This window comes from Calliphora vicina, chromosome 2 (genome assembly GCF_958450345.1).
Source record: "Calliphora vicina chromosome 2, idCalVici1.1, whole genome shotgun sequence".
NCBI lineage: Eukaryota > Metazoa > Arthropoda > Insecta > Diptera > Calliphoridae > Calliphora > Calliphora vicina.
The window spans coordinates 99,071,014-99,090,297 of record NC_088781.1 but is presented as its reverse complement, the minus strand read 5'-3'; the positions used below and the strand labels follow the sequence as shown (position 1 = coordinate 99,090,297).

General features: G+C 29.6%; 1 protein-coding gene across 2 annotated transcripts in view; it reads left to right on the top strand.

Annotated features, from left to right (window-relative positions):
- Positions 1-15,702, top strand: part of Mondo (mondo) — a 97,538-nt gene extending 81,836 nt beyond the window's left edge. For both annotated transcript variants that reach the window (XM_065502392.1, XM_065502391.1), the window contains exons 6-16: positions 7,853-7,985; positions 8,076-8,162; positions 8,270-8,362; positions 8,428-8,917; positions 8,996-10,371; positions 13,530-14,023; positions 14,084-14,326; positions 14,386-14,513; positions 14,582-14,705; positions 14,859-14,988; positions 15,055-15,702. In XM_065502392.1, the coding sequence (XP_065358464.1) occupies positions 7,853-7,985; positions 8,076-8,162; positions 8,270-8,362; positions 8,428-8,917; positions 8,996-10,371; positions 13,530-14,023; positions 14,084-14,326; positions 14,386-14,513; positions 14,582-14,705; positions 14,859-14,988; positions 15,055-15,188 (3,432 nt within the window). In that variant the 3' untranslated portion in view covers positions 15,189-15,702. The remainder of the gene's footprint in view (positions 1-7,852; positions 7,986-8,075; positions 8,163-8,269; positions 8,363-8,427; positions 8,918-8,995; positions 10,372-13,529; positions 14,024-14,083; positions 14,327-14,385; positions 14,514-14,581; positions 14,706-14,858; positions 14,989-15,054) is intronic.
- The last annotated feature ends 3,582 nt before the right edge of the window (positions 15,703-19,284 follow it).

The window sequence follows — 19,284 nt, the reverse complement described above, 5'->3', positions numbered from 1 at the left end:
TTTTCAATTCTAAGAAATTATTTTAATATATCTTTCAAAAAATTTAAATTTTATAAGTAATTTTATTTATAGCAAGTAACTATTTAAATCTATAGATTTTGAACATTTACCCTATTGCCGGCATAGGTCGAAATATTCATATAAAATTAAACTTTTTTTAGTTTTATTAATAAGTTTATTTTTAAAAACGAATAACAATTATACTGTGCAACAACCAAAATCGGAATGGAAAAAATCGGGAAATATTTGGACCCGTCGTCATCAAAAAACGAGTATGATGAATCACTAGCAAGTAATGGATCCAACAAAAGTTGCTTAACATCTTTCGATAACGTTTCCACTTTTTTATAGCTTGCAGATAAAGTTCTGGACAATGGGGATATAACACAGCGTTAAAACAAATATATTAATATTGACATAAAACGCTTTGCAAATGTTATATTTTTAATCTAAATAAAGCGCTACCATATTTAAAAGGACTCATAATTTTATGTCAAATTTGGTATATGGGCATTTGTTCTTAGCAACTTGTAAGTAGTTAGAATTACATAAATTTCATTTTTATATAATGTAATTACCAATAGCACTTCTTATATACAATCTTAAAAAATAAGGAACAAATTTAGTACGAGATTTTACATCGTCCCAACGATAATAATTTCTTAAAATTTCTGAAAAATTATATAAATTCACCTCGCACTTTTTCGCAGCTGAATTTTTCACCATATGTAGTCTATAATATAGCCTTGATATTGGTAAAAAAATTAGGACTGCATCTCACTGCATTAGTAACTGGCAACCTTCCGAAAATTCAAAAAGTAAAAAAAAAATCTATTAGAATATGGCTATTGGTTATCACAAACAGCGGAAAATATATTTTTATTTTTCTGATTTACCAAGCCTCATATTCCATCTACATAAAAAAAAGTAAAAATACAACTTAAAGAAAACCTTGTACTATTCTGCTTAATAAAAACATTGAAAACAATTCTTCATAAAAAAATTTCTCAACATTTTTTTACATTTAAATAGTTGCCAATACCAAACCACTGAAGTTATTAATAAATATTAAATATTTTTAAGTACAGCAACAACTATAGATTGAAACTACATAACAATAAATCAAATATGCCAAAGTTTTTTTTTTATTTTGCGCCACTAAATTGTTGATTTCTCCCACAGTGCGACATATCAAAAAAATAATTTTCGATAAAAAGTTTTATTTTTTAAGGTTTTTTTAGTAGGTAATAAAACCTTAAACTTGAAAAGCGAACAAGTGAGGACATACAAATACCGTTTTCAAAGATTTTTAAACGTCCTATAATATATTTGAAAAAAATTATTTACACAAAACCAAAATTAACATTTTCTCAGTAATTTTTTTAATGTCCAGTTTTTTTTATTCGTCCAGCTTTTTTAAGCCAAAAATAAACCTAAAGAATAAACCTGAAGAAGTTCTGCTGTTTTCGATTTTTCATGAGTTTTTTAAAACACAAAAATTTGCTATTTTCAAGTAAAAAATATATTTTTGGCTTCAATTTGTTATATAACTCCGAAACTAAAGGTTATGTAAATTTGAACATTTTTAAGTTTACTTCAATAATATCGGAATAACCGTTTTTGAGTTATCATAAATAATATGGAGAAACATTTGAAAAAATTCACAATTTTTGAAAAAAAAAAAAAAATAAAAAAAAATCTATCCATAACTTTTGTTTTTTGATTTGTTTATTTTGTGTTTTTTTATTTCCTTTATAAGTTTTCTGAACAAAAATATTCAAATTTAAAGTCATGGCTTTTTTTTTTGTTTCTCTTTTAACAACCCTACGAACATCCCCTTGAATTTACACGATGCCATTATTTTGATTTTAAAAATTTAATTAAGAATTAATTCTTTCGAACCTTTGCTTATTTATATGTTGGTAAATTTATTAGTGTTGTCTATAATGAAGAGCATTTGTCAAAGTCCAAAGAATATGGTTGGAGCATGAATTAGATTTCATTTGTGATATTTTTCACCATTAACTAATTAGTATTTAAAATTTAAATCGTTTGTAGTTTTTAGGCTGTTCAATCGTGGTTGGTTTATGCTAACCCCTAACTCTTGGTGTAAACCCAAGGAAATAAGTCCAAAAATTATGTGTGTATAGGTTTCAAATCCGTAGTTTTTATTCCGATAGATTTATTTTTCTTTTTTATTTTATTTATTCATTTATGTAATATCAAGCCTTATAGACCAAAATAACAATATTATAAGTAAATACCCAATAAGCACTTTGACTTTAATTCAAGTTGAAAGCAAGTGTAGTTCAAGCCTTGAATTATTGTCAAGCAATTGAATTACAGTTCTATTACACTTTATTTCAATAGCATTTAAAAATTAAAAAGGAACCATAAATTCAAGCCATATGTTTTTTGTTTGAAAAATATTTAATTTTTTAAAATATTTTTCAAGTTTAAAACATAATTACATTTGCATTCAGAAATTTTAATTTTACTTTTACTGAAGAAGCGAAACAGTTTAAAACATAATTACATTTGCATTCAGAAATTTTCTTTTTACTTTTACTGAAGAAGCGAAACAGTCCTGTATATTACAATTATTACTCTATTGACGGATCGAAATACAACAAATAAACAGTTATCATAATATTAATAGGCAAGTCGATTTCTTTAGACCCCTTTTATGCTCACATTATACATTCAATTTGGGCAAGAAATATACCATTTTAAAGGGATTTATTCCCAGAAGTGCACAATATATATTTTATTGACATCGGTTCAGTTTTTTAGGAGTTATAAGCGTTTAAAGATGTTACTAACACATATGCAAAAACGTATACATGTGAACCTTAAGCTAAAAAGTAAACAAAGCAATGCGTGTTTGTCGAATTTGTTGTTGTAAATAAATAAGAGAAACAATTAAACAGTATTGATTTCGCTCTGTTTTAAGTGAGAGTTGTTATAGAAAACAAAGAAGAAGACTTTAGTAATTTAAATTCACTTAAATAAATATATTTTTAGTGTGTTTTTTTTTATTTTCTAACTCCCATATGCATAAACAATTTTTAAATTTATCAAAGGTTTATAAAACAAAATTTCCATTCAAAATTTGTTTTATAAACCTTTGACAAATTTAAAAAACTGTTTATGCATATGGGAGTAAATATTTAATTGTACATAAGTAAATAGTTATTTTGTAATATGTGCAGAACTATAATTGTGATTTTCAACAGTTTATCACTGCATGAAGTTTAATGAAAAATGGGACGGGTCGGAAAAAATGATGAGTCGCCTCCCATACAAAGTAAATAGTTATTTCTAAATATTTTGTGAACTATAATTGTAAGATTCTTCAAACTTAGTCTAAATGGCTCTCTTATAATTTTGCATAGTTTCGCTGAAATTGTTCGGGAATATCTGAATTAATTTCGAATATCTGTAGAACTATAATTGTAAAAGTGTTTAAACTTTTAGCGAATTAATTTCTTATTACTGTGCGGAGTTTAGCTGTATATAGACGGAATTAGATTAGAGGGCATAGCACCTCCCATACAGAGTAAATACTGATTTAGAATATCTGGGGAACCAAAATGGGAGGGGCCGAAAAGGAGGTAGTCACCTCCCATACAAAGTAATAATTGCAAGGTTCTTCAAACTTTGTCCGCATAGCTCTCTTACCATTTTACACAGTTTGGCTGAAAATGGTCGGGATTGCATTGGTGGTTGTGGCACAAAGTAAATAATTAATTTTGAATATCTGGAGAACTATAATTCTAAAAGAATCAATCAATTTATTACCAATCTACGGAGGTTAGCTAAAAACGAATTTATTCCTGTTCCCTGTTCGAAGTTTAGCTAAGCATGATGGGCTTAGTAGGAATGACCCCTCCCTTATAAAGGAAAGTTAAAGTAAAGCTTGATATTTACATAAAAGGTTTAAAAATGGGTGAGATCAGAGCAGTGGAGTGGTATCTCCCATACAAAATTAGTTAGTTATTTTCGAATATCAAGTGATCTTTAATTGAGAGATTCTCAAATTTTGTATGTGTTATTTTCGTATTTCCTTTCATATTTTTTTAATTTTACTAGGGTAGGGGTAGCGAAGTGCACCAGGTTATGCTAGTATATATTAACTTACCAATTCGTCGAGTTTATTGCACAAGAGTCCCACGATTAAATATATTAAAATTGGCATCAACCATGACAAGGATTGAATGCTTAATAATATGATAATAGAATCAATTTCTGATATAGCAAATAAATAGGCATTCGATACTGATTCCATGAATACAGAAATTATACACACCATTATGGCGATGCCATACGTACAGCTAACATCATTCCTCGCCAGATAAATTATTTCATAGTAAAGTATTAGCCATTCCTGAAATTTCTTAATATCCACACGATTCAGTTCTAACGTTTGATTTTCCAGAGACGGCAATAAAAATTCAATGCAATCAGATAATGTCATCACAATACAAACATAAATTGATGAGATTATGAGCAATATTATGTTACGTATGTAATAGGCGAACCATGGTAAATAGCAAACATCTAGTCGAGTTATTAAAAATGGCACATGCATTATTTTAGAACAATAAATTAAAATAGCAAATAGAAGAGATCCCACTCGGAGTTTGGTATAATAACGATATCTTTGATAATTCAAATATATGCGCTTCCATGTACGTATTCTTTCCAAAAGTTTGTAATGTTTCTGTTGCCTCGACATCCACCATAAACTTAGTAAAACGCATAAAAGTGATGAAATGTTTGTAGCGGCTTGAATAAAATAGTTTCCAGTTTTTTTGTATTCATTGAACATTATTCCTTCTGGATAAAATATGTATAATAACATTGAAAGTATCGATATCATTTGTATGCAAATGTGATACAAATAATATTTTATGTTATTTTTTATTTTATAACACATTTCATTTTTATCGTAATACACGGACATCATTCCAATCATTTTTAGTAAAATGTAGTAGAATTCTATTTCATCAAACATGTTGTTTTGGCGTTTTTATTCAACTGATTTTCTTTACCCGGCAATCGCTTTTTTACGAATGTGTCCTTTGTAAAGGAAACATTATTATTTGTAGTTAAATTTTCTCGATTTCTTTTTAATAAATTGAAAATGAACAATTTTGAGTTAAATATGGTAATAATTACAATTTGTAAAAAAAAATTTTGTTTGTGTATAAAATAAATATTTGTATTACACAGTCATTACAACGACAATTTTATATAAATTTAATTCGATTACTACCATTTGTAGTATTAATTAAGTTTAATTCAAACTAATTTAACCCATTTTATACCACTTCACCGTGAGTCAGAATCAAAATATTTTGGAAACAATTCTGCCATAATCTACTTGCTGATCCGATTGACATGAAATTTCACATAGCTATAGCAGATTAATTGTTTTACGACGAGCAGCTGATTGAAAATTTTGAATTTTTTTAGGAATTCTAGTATTCTTTTCCTATAACATTTTTTAATTTTTATGAATTAACTATTTAGAATAACATAGACCACCTACGCAGAATTTAATTGCGATATGTGAAGTAACAAACATCCTATTTTATATAATACAAATCCAAATTACCCAGAATGTTTAGTAATTTCACAGTATTACTCATTTAAAGGTAATTAAATAAGTAACAATGTTTTTTTTTTCAAATATGAACACAATTTCAATTACACAAATTAAAATTCTTTAAAACTTAAGATATTGGATATATTTGCTGACAAAATAAAGGGAATGCATGTGATTTTATCGTTGGAAAGTTAATTATTTTTTTAATTTCATTAAATCCATTTATTAACGGTCGCTAAAATCTAGATAATAATTAATAGTTTAGCCCCTTTTGGATTTCAGTTTTAAAAATTTGCCTTATTGATGTCATATTTATAATTTTAATAATTAATTTACTTATATTCAAAAAGATTTATCAATGCCTCAGATAGAACTTATTGAATATCAGTCCTTAGTGTGTTCCAAAAAAAGTTTTTTTTTCTTATTTTCATAGGTGCTCAAGCATAATTTGAAAGCTTATAGGGTTGAGTATTTTTGGGATTTTTTTCAGATTTTTCGGAAGAGGTTTAGAGTCGCTCAAGTCGAGTTTTTGCCAAAAATCGGGTTTGTCGGAGTTTTTTTTTCAGTTTTCTTCACAACTTTGTCAAAACCACGATTTTCTTTACTTTTAAGGTAAAGAAATAACGTGGTTTAATAATAACGCTTTATATCTTTTAAAACTTTTATGAAAATGAAAAAAAACTAACATTGCAGTTTAAAAGATCAATTAATTCTTAATAATTTAGAGACAACTATTTTTGAATTTGCTTTTACCGTTCCTGAGTTACATATGTATGTATATAAAATAAACGAAAACTTTTATGTACACAAAATGATTTTTATAACATACAACACCATAGTGTAATCAAACTACAAGTCGCAATTTCAATGATAAAATTTGGTACAAGCTTTCCTTTTGACAATTGGACGAAGCATATTGAATTTGGTTGGAATCGGTCCATTATTTCTACTAACCTCCATACGATTGCCCTATCTAAAAATAGATAAGCTTTCATAAATATCTTAGTTATAAAGATATCTAAACCAAATTGAGCACAAATTTGGTTTAGATATTTGTGACGATCGGTCCATAATTAGTCATAGCTTCTAACCACCGAAAATCACTCTAACTAGCATAAATCTCTTAAAAATATTCGTATTCAAATAAAATTTAATACAAATATGTTATATATATACAAAAGTCATCTCACCGAATTGTATAATGATCGGTCCATAATTTGTCATAGCTCCCATACAAAGCCCACTTTCGAAAATCATTTTAAGGAGCACAAATCTCTTAAAAAAGTTGGTATATTTTAAAAGAAAACTTAATGAGCCAAAAATAAAACATGGACATTTTTCTTTAAAAATGTTTCCTCAAAAGTAATGAAAATCGTGGGTCTTGACAAAGTTATGAAGAAAACTCAAAAAAGGTCGACACACCCGATTTTTGTCAGAAAGTCGACTTGAGCGACCTCTTCCGAAAAATCTGAAAAAAATCTCAAAAATACTTTACCCTATAAGCCATAGACAATAACTAGATAGGTAACTGAGAGCCAAAAACCTAAGTCTGTTGTCAAAAACCTAATTCATGAGAATGTATTGCATGTATTTTGTTATTGTATCACCCGTATGTATGAAAAGAGAGTAATTTTTCAATATATATTACTCTCTCCTTCCGTTCTATGTGTTTATTCTATGCTATAAGCTTTCAAATTATGCTTGAGCCCCAACAAAAAATCGTTTTTGGTACACGATAATATACATATTTATAAATAAATTTTCATACAAACGTAAGATCTTTACAGGGAGAGATCGAGTCTCCCTGTAAGGATATTTTACATAAAATAAATTATGCCTTTATTCTGCCTTTTACCCTTTTCTGTGTTCTTTTCTAAAACAAATGTTTGGTAAGGGTATAACGTGTTCTTTTCAAATAATGTTGCCCTAAAACCCCGAAGATATGCTACACGTTTCACCCTCAATTTTATCGAAGGGTTAGAAATGCAGCACTTTTTAAACAGCAAAATGTATAGTTTTACAACATTTAGAAGGTACATAAAAGAAAATTGCAAAAATGTAAAACATTATGAGGGTATGGGTAACTTTTAATAAATGGTACACAATATGTTGGCAACATTTTGTGTCAGAAAAGAAAACGCCATTAGTTTTTGACTTTTGCCCTACTCATGAAAACTCTATTATTGAGATTTAATATTAATAAATAATTTGTTTTCAATTATTTTCTCTTGTTCTTTGTAGAAAAGTGAATTCGACTTTTTAGAATGGTCACCATTGAATGACAGATGCTTGATGTTATCGGACGATTGGACTAGTGATACGTTGTTTTCAGCGATTAATGGACCTTTTCCATTTCCAGATTCAAGAGAAATTGGTAATATTTTGCAATCCTGAATTAAGGAACTTAATTTAAACATTTTAACTCTACTAACATACTACATGCATATATTAATTGTATTTCTAGCACGCGGAGCAGGAATTGCAGATTTTATACAGCCCAGTTTAGGGCCATTACAACCGAATTTAGATGATATTGATTTAACATTTGTTGGTACGTAAAAGGGAACTTTGGCAAATAATTCAAATTGTTTTGTAAACACTTAGTATCAGAAAAATGTATGGAATTCTTTGGAGAGTAAACAATTTTTCCCATTCTAGAATTATTACAAAATTCCCGCTTACCTCCTGTACCGGAAGAAGTTTCGGATGAAATGATTAAAAATGTTGATTATGGATTTTCTTCCATAATGGGTGAGTCTTTATAAAATGTTTGATTTGTTTTGGAATTTTATATCTTAATTTGTTTATATTTTTAGGAGGCGAACAAATAGATTCTAGTAATATGATGGATGTCTCCTCCTCCAATGTTGTTCAATCAATGCCAAATACAAATGATGATACAAATATGTTGGAACTTAATACACCTCTCAATACTCTACAGTTTTCTGATATCGAACAACAGTTTGCCGCCCGTGGTGGCGGTGGTAGTAATGTACAAATGCTGCCACCGGTTAATCGCTCAAATGCTTCTGCCAATCAAATGCAGTCATTGACAAACGATGATGCCATTATGATTGAAGCCCAAAGTACCACGAACAGCATCCTAATGCAGCAGGTTAATCGACAACAGATGAAACATTATAACAATTCTGTTAGTGGTATAGTAGGTGGCGGTGGTGGAAGCGGGAGCGGAGGCGGAGGAGGGGACAATAATAGCAACATTAGCATAGGTATGGGACGTCAGAATAACAATGATTTCCCCGTGAAGAAAGGACGTATTTCAAAGAGTTCTCAGAGACCTTTTAGGTAATTTATAGGGTTTTTATTGTTATCATGCTTAGAATTCTTGGGCAAACCAAAAACAAACATTACTTTATTGTTTAGGCGGGAGCCGCACAATTACGACAAGGCCCAGCCGACTCTGCACCAGACCACAATCTATCAGCAGATGTTGGCGGAACAACAAAAGAATCAACAAATGCAACAGCATCCACAACATTTGCAGCAGCCCAGTCTATCGAGCAACACACTGCAGCACCAGGCCACTGTTTATCAGCCAACACAACAACAACAGCAGCAGGTGCAACAGCAACAAAATATCAATAACACTTTTACTCAATCACCTCAACAGTATAATACGAATTTGTTAAATAACACGGGCACCTATGGAAGTTCAACGGAAAATATTGCAAACATGGTGAGTGGTCAATTAACGGGTCAAAACATCAACAGCAACAATGCACCTGGAGGTTATGGTCTTATGACTTCTCCTCAGGCCACAACACAGTTAAATGCAAACAATCAATCGAACAATAACGCCTTACAAAATATCAAAATTGAAGTGCCCTCTCCGGATGTTCTAACAATGTTTAATTTGTCGCAGGGCTCTGCAGAGGGGTATGTTCCCTATAAACCATACAATCATACAGGTAACTTTAAAAAATCTGCCTCTACTGGTACGTATATAAACATAAGAGGCAATCAAACATCAAACAATCAAATGTACATGCAACAACCCCACGATCAATCATCGTCTCCCGGTGGTACCATGCACACACACTCATTACCTCTAACATTGGGCATACATTTACCTGGTCTAGCAAATGCTTTGCAATCACGACCCCCACAATTATCACCACCAAATATGCAGCAAACTAGTCAGCAACGTATCATAACGCAACAACTTAATTTACCTCCACAACCCACGCAACAACAAGCCACTCAACAACAGCAACATCATCAGCAGCAACAGCAGTCGTCTAACCAGGCACAACATTTACAAAACATGTTAAACTCACAACATCAACAACAACACCAACAACAACACCAACAACAACAGCAACATCATCCTCAACCACACCATCAAATTTCTCAACCTACAATTTCCACCAATGCCTTGGTGCCAAAAGAAATATTTCGTTCGAATAGCTTACCATTGAATGTATCACTGCAGAAGCTCGATACACGCTTAAACCAAAACGATAATAATTTTGCCGTGCCAACCAAGTACCATGTGGGTAAAACTAGTAAGACACGTTCCCGCAGTAATTCAATACATCAGCACATGATACATTCATCACCTTCTTCGTCATCATCATCTTCCTCTACGAATGCAATGCTTGTTAACAGTGGTGCTGGTGGTGGTGTTGGCGGCGGTAGTAGTATCTCAGGCACCAATACTCTCAATCTAAATCCCCAGTTACAGGCGGCAACCAGTGACCCAATGCTTAATAGTACATTAGCTCAACTTTTAACAACAAGTAAGTGTTTGCATGTTTTTTGGTTTACACGGAAACTATTTGCTAAATATTTGAGAACATACTCGTGTTAGGGCATACAAAACAGGTTATCATTTTTTGAATGCAACTATGCGATTAGAAAAAATTTGGCTTAAAGTGTAAATTTATATACAAAATTTGTATATTTTGGAATGCTCTGGTCCTTGCAGTAACACAAATTTTGAAATAATTTTTTTTTTAATATTTTCAAATATGTTACCTTTTTTAAAATCTTCTGCATAACTTATACAAATGTGAAGTTTTTGGTACAGAAATTGATTAAACATTATAGAAAAACAAACAATTTCAAAGAAATATCAATTCAACTTTGAAAACAGAAAGTGGTTCCATTCCGAAAGAAATTTTCGTTTTACATTTTCTGAAGGATCGAAATACGAAATTAATTCCACTTTCGATCGGAATGGAATTTTGTGATAGTTCAGGTTTTCGCTAACAAATGTCAAAAAAGTAGTTTTTAATTTTTTCATTTTAAATGCTCAATATTCAGTGATTAACTCAATTAATTTTTGTGAATACCTACAAATTAGTTTTTAATTAAAAAAATGCATTTAAAAATAATTGGGATAGATTTGGATACGCTGTTAGCAAAAAAAAAACGACTAAGTTCAGTAATAAAATGTTAATGCAAGGCAATACTTCTCCCTTTAACGTGGTATACAATTTTAACTTGGGAGTAAAAATCGCGATTTTATTTTCGTGCAATACATTCTAAGACGATCTCTCTGTTGATAAGGTTTGTTTGTTAATGAAAATTTGCAATATCGCTCCATTATTTTACCTAGCTCCATAAGATTCGGCTGAATATACCACTCTTACTTGTTTTAATCGTAATGGCAATCCCTACTTAGGAGTATGCTGGAGTCTGCTTTTCAGTTACCTTAAGTTCTGTTAAAATAATTCTTTGTATAAATAAAGTCATACAAGACGATTATGTCTTTGGTTTATTGGGCTGTGAACCCTTTCCAATTAGTTTCGAATGAATCCTTTTCTGTTTAACAAACCTAAACATAAAATTAAATTACATTTTCATAGAGCACTAAATACATATACATACATATCGCACTTGATCAACAAGAGGATATTAAAATCAAAATTTTTAAAAATTCACTTTTTGTAAGAAATCAACTAACAACATCAATATCTATCTACTTTAAAAATTTCAACGTATTCCGATTACTCTTTCATCTCGAAAAACACATTTTAGACCATTTTCGTGATAAAGTAGTGACTACCATTATATCAACAAAAACGTATTATTTTGATTTAATACAAAAGTTTTCATAAAAAAAGGTATTATTTTGATTTGAGCCTTTATTCAAGTTAAAAATAATCAAATTGTTTTATTTAAATTTGGTTGTATTTTGAGTTGATACTGTTTTGTTGATGAAATTTGTTTTAATTTATTATTTTAATTTTCACATTTTTCCAGAAAATTGGTATTAACTAAAAAATTAGATTTTTTTGCAATAATTGCAAAAATTTAAAAGAAAAACAATCAGCCTTATCATGTAAGGCGTAGTCGTTTTACGACAACGACAGTTTCGTACTAGATTAAATATATTATTCAACCTGTTTCATTAATCTAGTACGAAACTGTCGTTGTGGTAAAACGCCTACGCCTTACATGATAAGGCTAAACGTAAATATATTTTTAAATGGAATTTGCTATGATGTATTCGGATTTTTAAATTCTTATAAAATGTAACCACAAACAGGTTTTAGCCTCTACTGAAAATTTAAAAACTTTGAGTTGTTGTTGTAGCAGCAGTGTTTGCTGAGTTGACAGCCCTTGGCCGAGTGAACTCGGGTCATTCCGGTGCGTAGAACCGGCTGTCGTGGGAATGTTGAGTTAATACCGTCTTGTTAATCAAGTGCGATTTGTATGTATCCATACACATGTGGACAAAAAATAGGTGTGTGCGCTACTTTTTTTAAAAAAAAGCAATATAAATTGTAAAAATTTACTTCAATAATATTTCGCATTTTTTGTTAAGGAGAACTTTTCTAAGCTGAAAATTAAGGATTTCCACTAGGGGAAATCTATCCTTTAAAAAATTCTGGAATTTTTTTTATTTAAATTTCTTTCAGATTTGTATTTTTTGTAGAAAAAGTATGATTTTCATTAAAATTATACTAATTACGAATAAATTTCACATTAAAATTTATCAAAAACTTTTTTGGAAGAGTCGTGGCCATCTTTTTAGTGGCAATGATCGGAAACTAGTTCTTCAGTACTGGGAACAAGAAAAAAATAAAAATATTATTACAAAATCCTTTGAATGGTAAAAAAAACTTCGTTACAAAGGCATTTTAACTAAAACAAAAAGGCAAAATATCCCTTTAAAAGACGAAACTAAAAAAAAATTATAAAAGAACCGAAAGAAAAACAGTTCATTTCCCCAAAAAAAAAAAATCTCATGGTATAGGGCTTGTTTACTTTGAATAGAATAGGTCCAATACCCGTTATTAAAAAAATAATGACTCCAAGGACTCATCGAATTGGATGAAGAACTTCACATTTTTTAGTAACCAAGTCAATCCCCCGACCTAAATTCAATAGAAAACCTATGGGAAAAATTAAATAAACGCATCTCTATGCTTTTCTGTAGTAATGATAAGGAATTTTTCAAAAATTTTCCGAAATTTTGGTATTTTTACCAGGTAAATCCATACCGTAATGTATTTTCGTCCCTGCTGAGGATAACAACAGTTATTGACAAAATTAATGGAGTATATACCGGCTATTAACAGTCCGAGTTATTATTTATCCAAAATAATAGCCGTCTTCGACAAATCCTTGTTTAAATTTGAAATTATCCCAATACACCTATTTTATTTTCAAAGTCAAAAAGAAATTTAAATTAAAAAAAATTCTAGAATTTTTCACAGGATAGATTTCCCCTAGTGGAAATCCTTGATTTTCATTTTCCTTAATAAAAAAAAGCGAAATATTCCTTATTGAAGTAAATTTTTACAATTTATATAGCTTTTTTAAAAAAAGTAATGCACACACCTATTTTTTTGTCCACATGTGTATATATGAATGAATCCTTTTCTATATATTTTTTTTTATAAATTTACAAACTTATCGAAAATAATATAAATTTGATTCCTAATAGATTCCCGTATGTCAACATTAGGTAAACAACAAAGTGTATCGACAAGTAACATTGCAACATCTGCAAATGTGGCAATGTCAACGATGACTGCGCTGCAAATGCAATCAACACAAATGAATGTACAAAATAAGGTGTCAACTATAACGGGACCAGCTACGAATATTTACACAACAACAGCGCAGCAACATCAGCAACAACAATATCATCAGCAACAGCAGCAGCATCAATCATTGTCATCGCCTTCATCACCAACATTGATTAACACAACATCGCCAATTAGCATGCAACAACAACAACAACATCAGCACACAAGTCAACAGCAAAAACAACTTAATCAAAATCAACAACAGCAACAGCAACATCAGCAACAACAAAAACATATACAAACACAACATCATCATCTTCAGCAGCAGCCTCATAAATCACCAAAGAAATCAACCTCCTTGCCAGCGCCGGTAGCACCATCTATGTTAAGCAGTCCGCCAGCCAGTAAAGTAAGTTTAATTTGTAATTTATATATATAAATATTTTTAATATCCCTTGCTCCTTTGCAGATGTTAAGTTATCCCTTAACTGTAAGTTCTCAAACAGGTTGTTCAACACATCTTAGTTTATCGCCAGAATCATTTCATGATCAAGATTCACCACTCTCGCCCACACAAAGTCTAAAGTTTCCACGTGATAGTCAACGTCGTGCTGGTCATATACATGCCGAGCAAAAGCGCCGTTACAACATTAAGAATGGTTTTGATCAATTGCACGATTTAATACCACAACTGCAGCAAAATAATGCCAAGGTGGGTTGTTTTTTTCTTTTTCGTTTTGTTTATTACAAAATTTATTTTAACGTTTACAGTTGAGTAAAGCTGCAATGCTCCAGAAAGGTGCTGAACATATCAAACATTTACGCAATGAACGCAATGTATTGAAAGAACGCATGGATGCATTGCGTATGGAACGTGATGCCTTAAATAACTCATTAACGTAAGCCACAGAATTTAGTTTGTTGTATTACGATTTTTAATTTTTTCATTTGTTTTGTTTGGTTTTAGACATCTTCATTCAATTTTACCAGCCAATGGAGCTCCAGTAACACGTCAGGGCACCGAACATGTTAGACAACTCTATGAACAATATGTGCGTTGCCGGACCCAGGATAATTGGAAATTTTGGATTGTAAGTTGTCAAATTTAAAGAGTTTTGATACCATTCAATATCATTCACATAAACATTATAAAGATTTAACTTTTAAAATTTCGAAAAATCACAAACGGTCTCATTTGTTTTAGTTTTAATTCAATAATTTAATATTTCCTCAAACTTTTACAGTTGGGTCTCATTCTCGAGCCATTGTTAACGTCATATACCTCCACAGTGTCTAGCGCTAGTTTAGATGAATTAAGACGCACAGCCTTTTTATGGGTGGATCAACATTGTTCTTTAATTGACCTAAGGCCAGGTAAAATACAATTTAAACACTGCTACTTTTATTGTTTAATTTTATTAAATAATTATTTTTTAACAGCCGTTTCAAATAAATTAAAATATCTGTCAATGAAGACCGACATTTTATCCGATCCACCATCAACGTTACAAGAAGAAATCGCCAAAGCGGTCAACAATACAAGTGGTCAACATCCGAATTTACATGGAACATAATTATAAAAATTAAGAGTTAATTTTTTTTAAATATTTTTATTTTCTTTAGATAATTTTTATGTAGGTTAAACAAAGTGATAAAAGCCCCACTCAAAGACACATCTGTCAATCAATCCATTTGCTTTGTCTACACAAAATGGCGGTATTTTAAAACTATACATTAAAGTTATTGGCTCTTTAGATAAATCTGCTCAAATTTAAACAAAAACTTTTAAAAATTCTGTTAAAAACTCAACTGCTCAAGTAAAAATCTTTTTTGTGTGACATGTCTATGGTGTGTTTGCGCAGGGGGCTAAATAAGTTTTTATTATTTCTTTTTTGGAGTTTTTCATTTATTTGTTTTTATTAAGAAAAAAATACTATTCAAAGATTTTTGTTATTAAACAATGAAAAATATTGTACAAATTGTTTATTTTGTATTTTTTATGAAATTAGGAAAATATTAACTGTAAAACATGTGCCTAAATTATAATTTAAGCTAATTAATTAAAAATAAATAAATACTTAAAAGCAACATTTATCGTACAGAGTTGTTATTATTGTTAATTAAGAAAAAAAGTAAGAGATTTGACTATCTAATACTATATTTAATTTCCCTGGAACATTTTAGAACTTTGTTGTAAAAACAATAGTTGTAGAACATGTATAATCAGCACCACTTCAGATTCTTTAATAACGTTCTTGAAGCCAGTAATATCACAATCATTTCTAGAGCTCGTCCTGCTTGAGTATTTAAGTATACTGATTAGGGTATTCATTCGACTAATGATCGTTCGATTAATCGAATAATTTCTTACGAATAATTATTCGAACTATTTAAAAATGGCAATTTTCGAATAACGAATAATTCGAACAATTTTATGTAGAATAATCGAATAAAACGAATAAATGTTCATATATATTTAAATTTATTAAATTGCTTAAAATTTTTCATAATTTCAAATTTAAATAAGTAATAATGACTCACAAAATTGTATTGTTTCTGAAATTCGACAAATAATTAAAGACAAAGGGACTTTCGATCACTGTAGATGAGTATTCCGATAACTCCTTCTATAAATATATAAATAGTACTGCAAGAAGTTACAATTCTAAAAACAAATCTTTCAAAATTTTTAACTTAGGACTTGAACCAATGAAAATAAAAGGTTCGGAATAAAATATTTGTTATTTAGCTAGCGAAATATTAGACGAATCCCAATTAATAATCAAAATATTAACTTAGATTAAAGTAGAGTTGAATGTGATGGAGAGTGTGGGTTTGAAACGGTCATCGAAGGTGATATTGAGGATGACATTTATAATTATTACATTGAAATAGATGAAGGCCATGATCTTAAAATATATGTATAAAAGTGATGTTATTAAGTGCAAAATATTTAATAAATCGAATGATAAACATAAATATTGCAAACTAACGTTGTGTTGCAAGAAAAACATGGAGTTCGTCTTATATATGATTTTGAACATCGTTGAACATCTTCGTAGGGGCTTACATGGTAATAAACTTTTTGTGTATTTGTAAATGCGTCAATCATGCACTGCCTGACTTCAAATTAGCCACGTTCACTGACAATGATATCAAACTTTGGACAGATTCCTTTTATTGTGTAATTCCCCAAGACCGCTTTATTAAGCAAAGATTCGGCATCGTTGATAGAGCTTGAGGGTATAATACAAATTGTTTATAACAATTAGAAATAGTGAATAATCAATTAACTAAGGAAATAGTTACTCAATTTATAACCCGAATTAATGAACGACATAAAAAAGTTCTTAATACGTTTATATTGTGTTTGAATTCAGGATCAGAATATTTCTGATAAAAATTTAATGATGGACTTTGTGTTCGAATGTTTATTAACATTATCAATACTTGTCAATTGTTAACTTTAACGTTATTTTTTGTTTTTCTTTAACAATAAAATACTAAAAAACCGACATCAAAACTTCATTCTTTACATTTTTTAAAAAAAATTAAATTATTCGAATAATTCGATTAATTTAAAACGTGTGATCGAATTATTCGAACAAGTTAAAATCTCTAATTCGAATTATTCGTTTTATTCGAAGTAGAGAAAAATCGAATAATTCGATTACCCTAATACTGATTTTTTTAATTTCTTTTGCAAAAATTAAAATCCAAAAATCCACTTTTTAATCGATCATGATTTTAATAAGTCCTAATTTATTAAACTCTTTGATATAAAATAACATATTTAGTTTTTTTTATTAAAGTTAATTTATTCTTATGACGTGTTGCCAATTTGTACAAAAAATAATTTATATTAAAAAAATCATTATCGTATCGCTTATTTATCGTTATTTGTGTAAATAATAAGAAAAATGTTTAAAGCATTTGATTTTCCACAACCATTACTTAAATACAATTTAAAAATATTTGACAATTTAAGAAAACAATTAACGACTATTTTGTGAAATATAAAATGTCATATTTAAATACTCCAAGTTATTGTTTCAATTATATGTAGGTTTGAATCAAAAAAATAACGTTTGAATAAATAGTTATACAAAAATCAAACGTATTCATTCACTTAACCACTGAAAATATAGTCGGTCAAGCCCGACCCTACACTGAGAACAGTTTTCTTTTAAAATGTATATGGGAGCTATGACTATTTATGGACCGATGCGAGCATAAAAAATGCAACGCCATGCTATGTGATTTTCAACTGCACTGATTTTGCTCAAAAATATATCCAATTGTCCACATCTGCTGTTTTTATATTCTTATTGATCATTGGCAATTATAGTATGACATTTTGTATAATATCTTTTTACGTAAGGATAATTATAAAATTTTTAGTAAAAGTAGAGGTAAAATTGTGCGAGCAAAAAAATGCAACGCTGCGGAAATTTACGTAATTTTTAAAAAAATAATTATAAAAAATTACTAAAAACTATAACAATGTTGCATTACCATCATTTACTATTAATACAAACAAATTGAAGGACATAAAAATTCAAAAGGATAAACATTTTATCCAAAAAAAACGCCATACTCCTATTCCCTTATAAAAATTTAGATATAATTAAGGATTGTGTTATGATTAGGGTGCCGAAATAATTTTGATGGCTAGTTTTTAATTGGATTTTATTGAAATTTATCTATGGAAGGTGGCATCATATATTTGATGCTACTCAAACGAACACGTGGACATTTATGACTATTGCAACCTCCAAAAGATAATTTAATGATGCATATATAATAAGGAGAATCCAATTCAATAAACCATATATTATTTACAAAAATAAATTAAGCGCCTATGCTTTTCGAAGCAGATCTTTTATGCTTAAAATTGTGCAGTCGTGTGATATTAAAATAGTAAAAAATTGCGAAAGCTAAATATAGGATTCTATGAAATAGGGACAGTGTCAAATTTAATAATATTTACAGTTGTCTTCCGCTGTTTTGGAATTTGTTTATTACCAAAATAAATTGATATTTGAATATGATTTCATTATTTGTAATTTTTAAAGACCACATGATGTCTGTATGATTGTGAAAATATTACACTAGTTTACAAGGTTTTTGCTCATGAATTGAAACATATGGGGGTGTATGTATTTAGGTCTTCCAACTTCGGAAAAAATATTTTAAAAAATCCTGGACGTCAAACTTTTGAGATATTTATTAAAAACGAAACATATAAAAATGTACATTAAATTAGGACAAACAAATTAAAAGTGAAGTGTTTTAGTCTTTTTTTTATAATTATTTTCATTTGTCTCCCTCACGACACTCCAACAGTAGTCTCCTAGCATATTCTGGTTCCAAAAATCTTGATAATTAACATCGAAAAACTTCAAATCTTGATGGGAATGCTCTCCATGTTCGTCACTCAGTGTCCGAGGTTTTCCGGGAAAAAATCCACATGAGAATGTAAATAGTGAATTTTGAGGGACATATTTACGCCCATCAGTTCAAAATTATGTAATAAATTCGCAACAATATCTCTGTAATTTTGACTTTTCTTATTCCCCAAATATTCTTCAACAACAAGTTTAAAAGAATTCCATGCTGCTTTTTCAACATCGGTTAATAGACACTCAAATTTGGTATCACCCAACATTT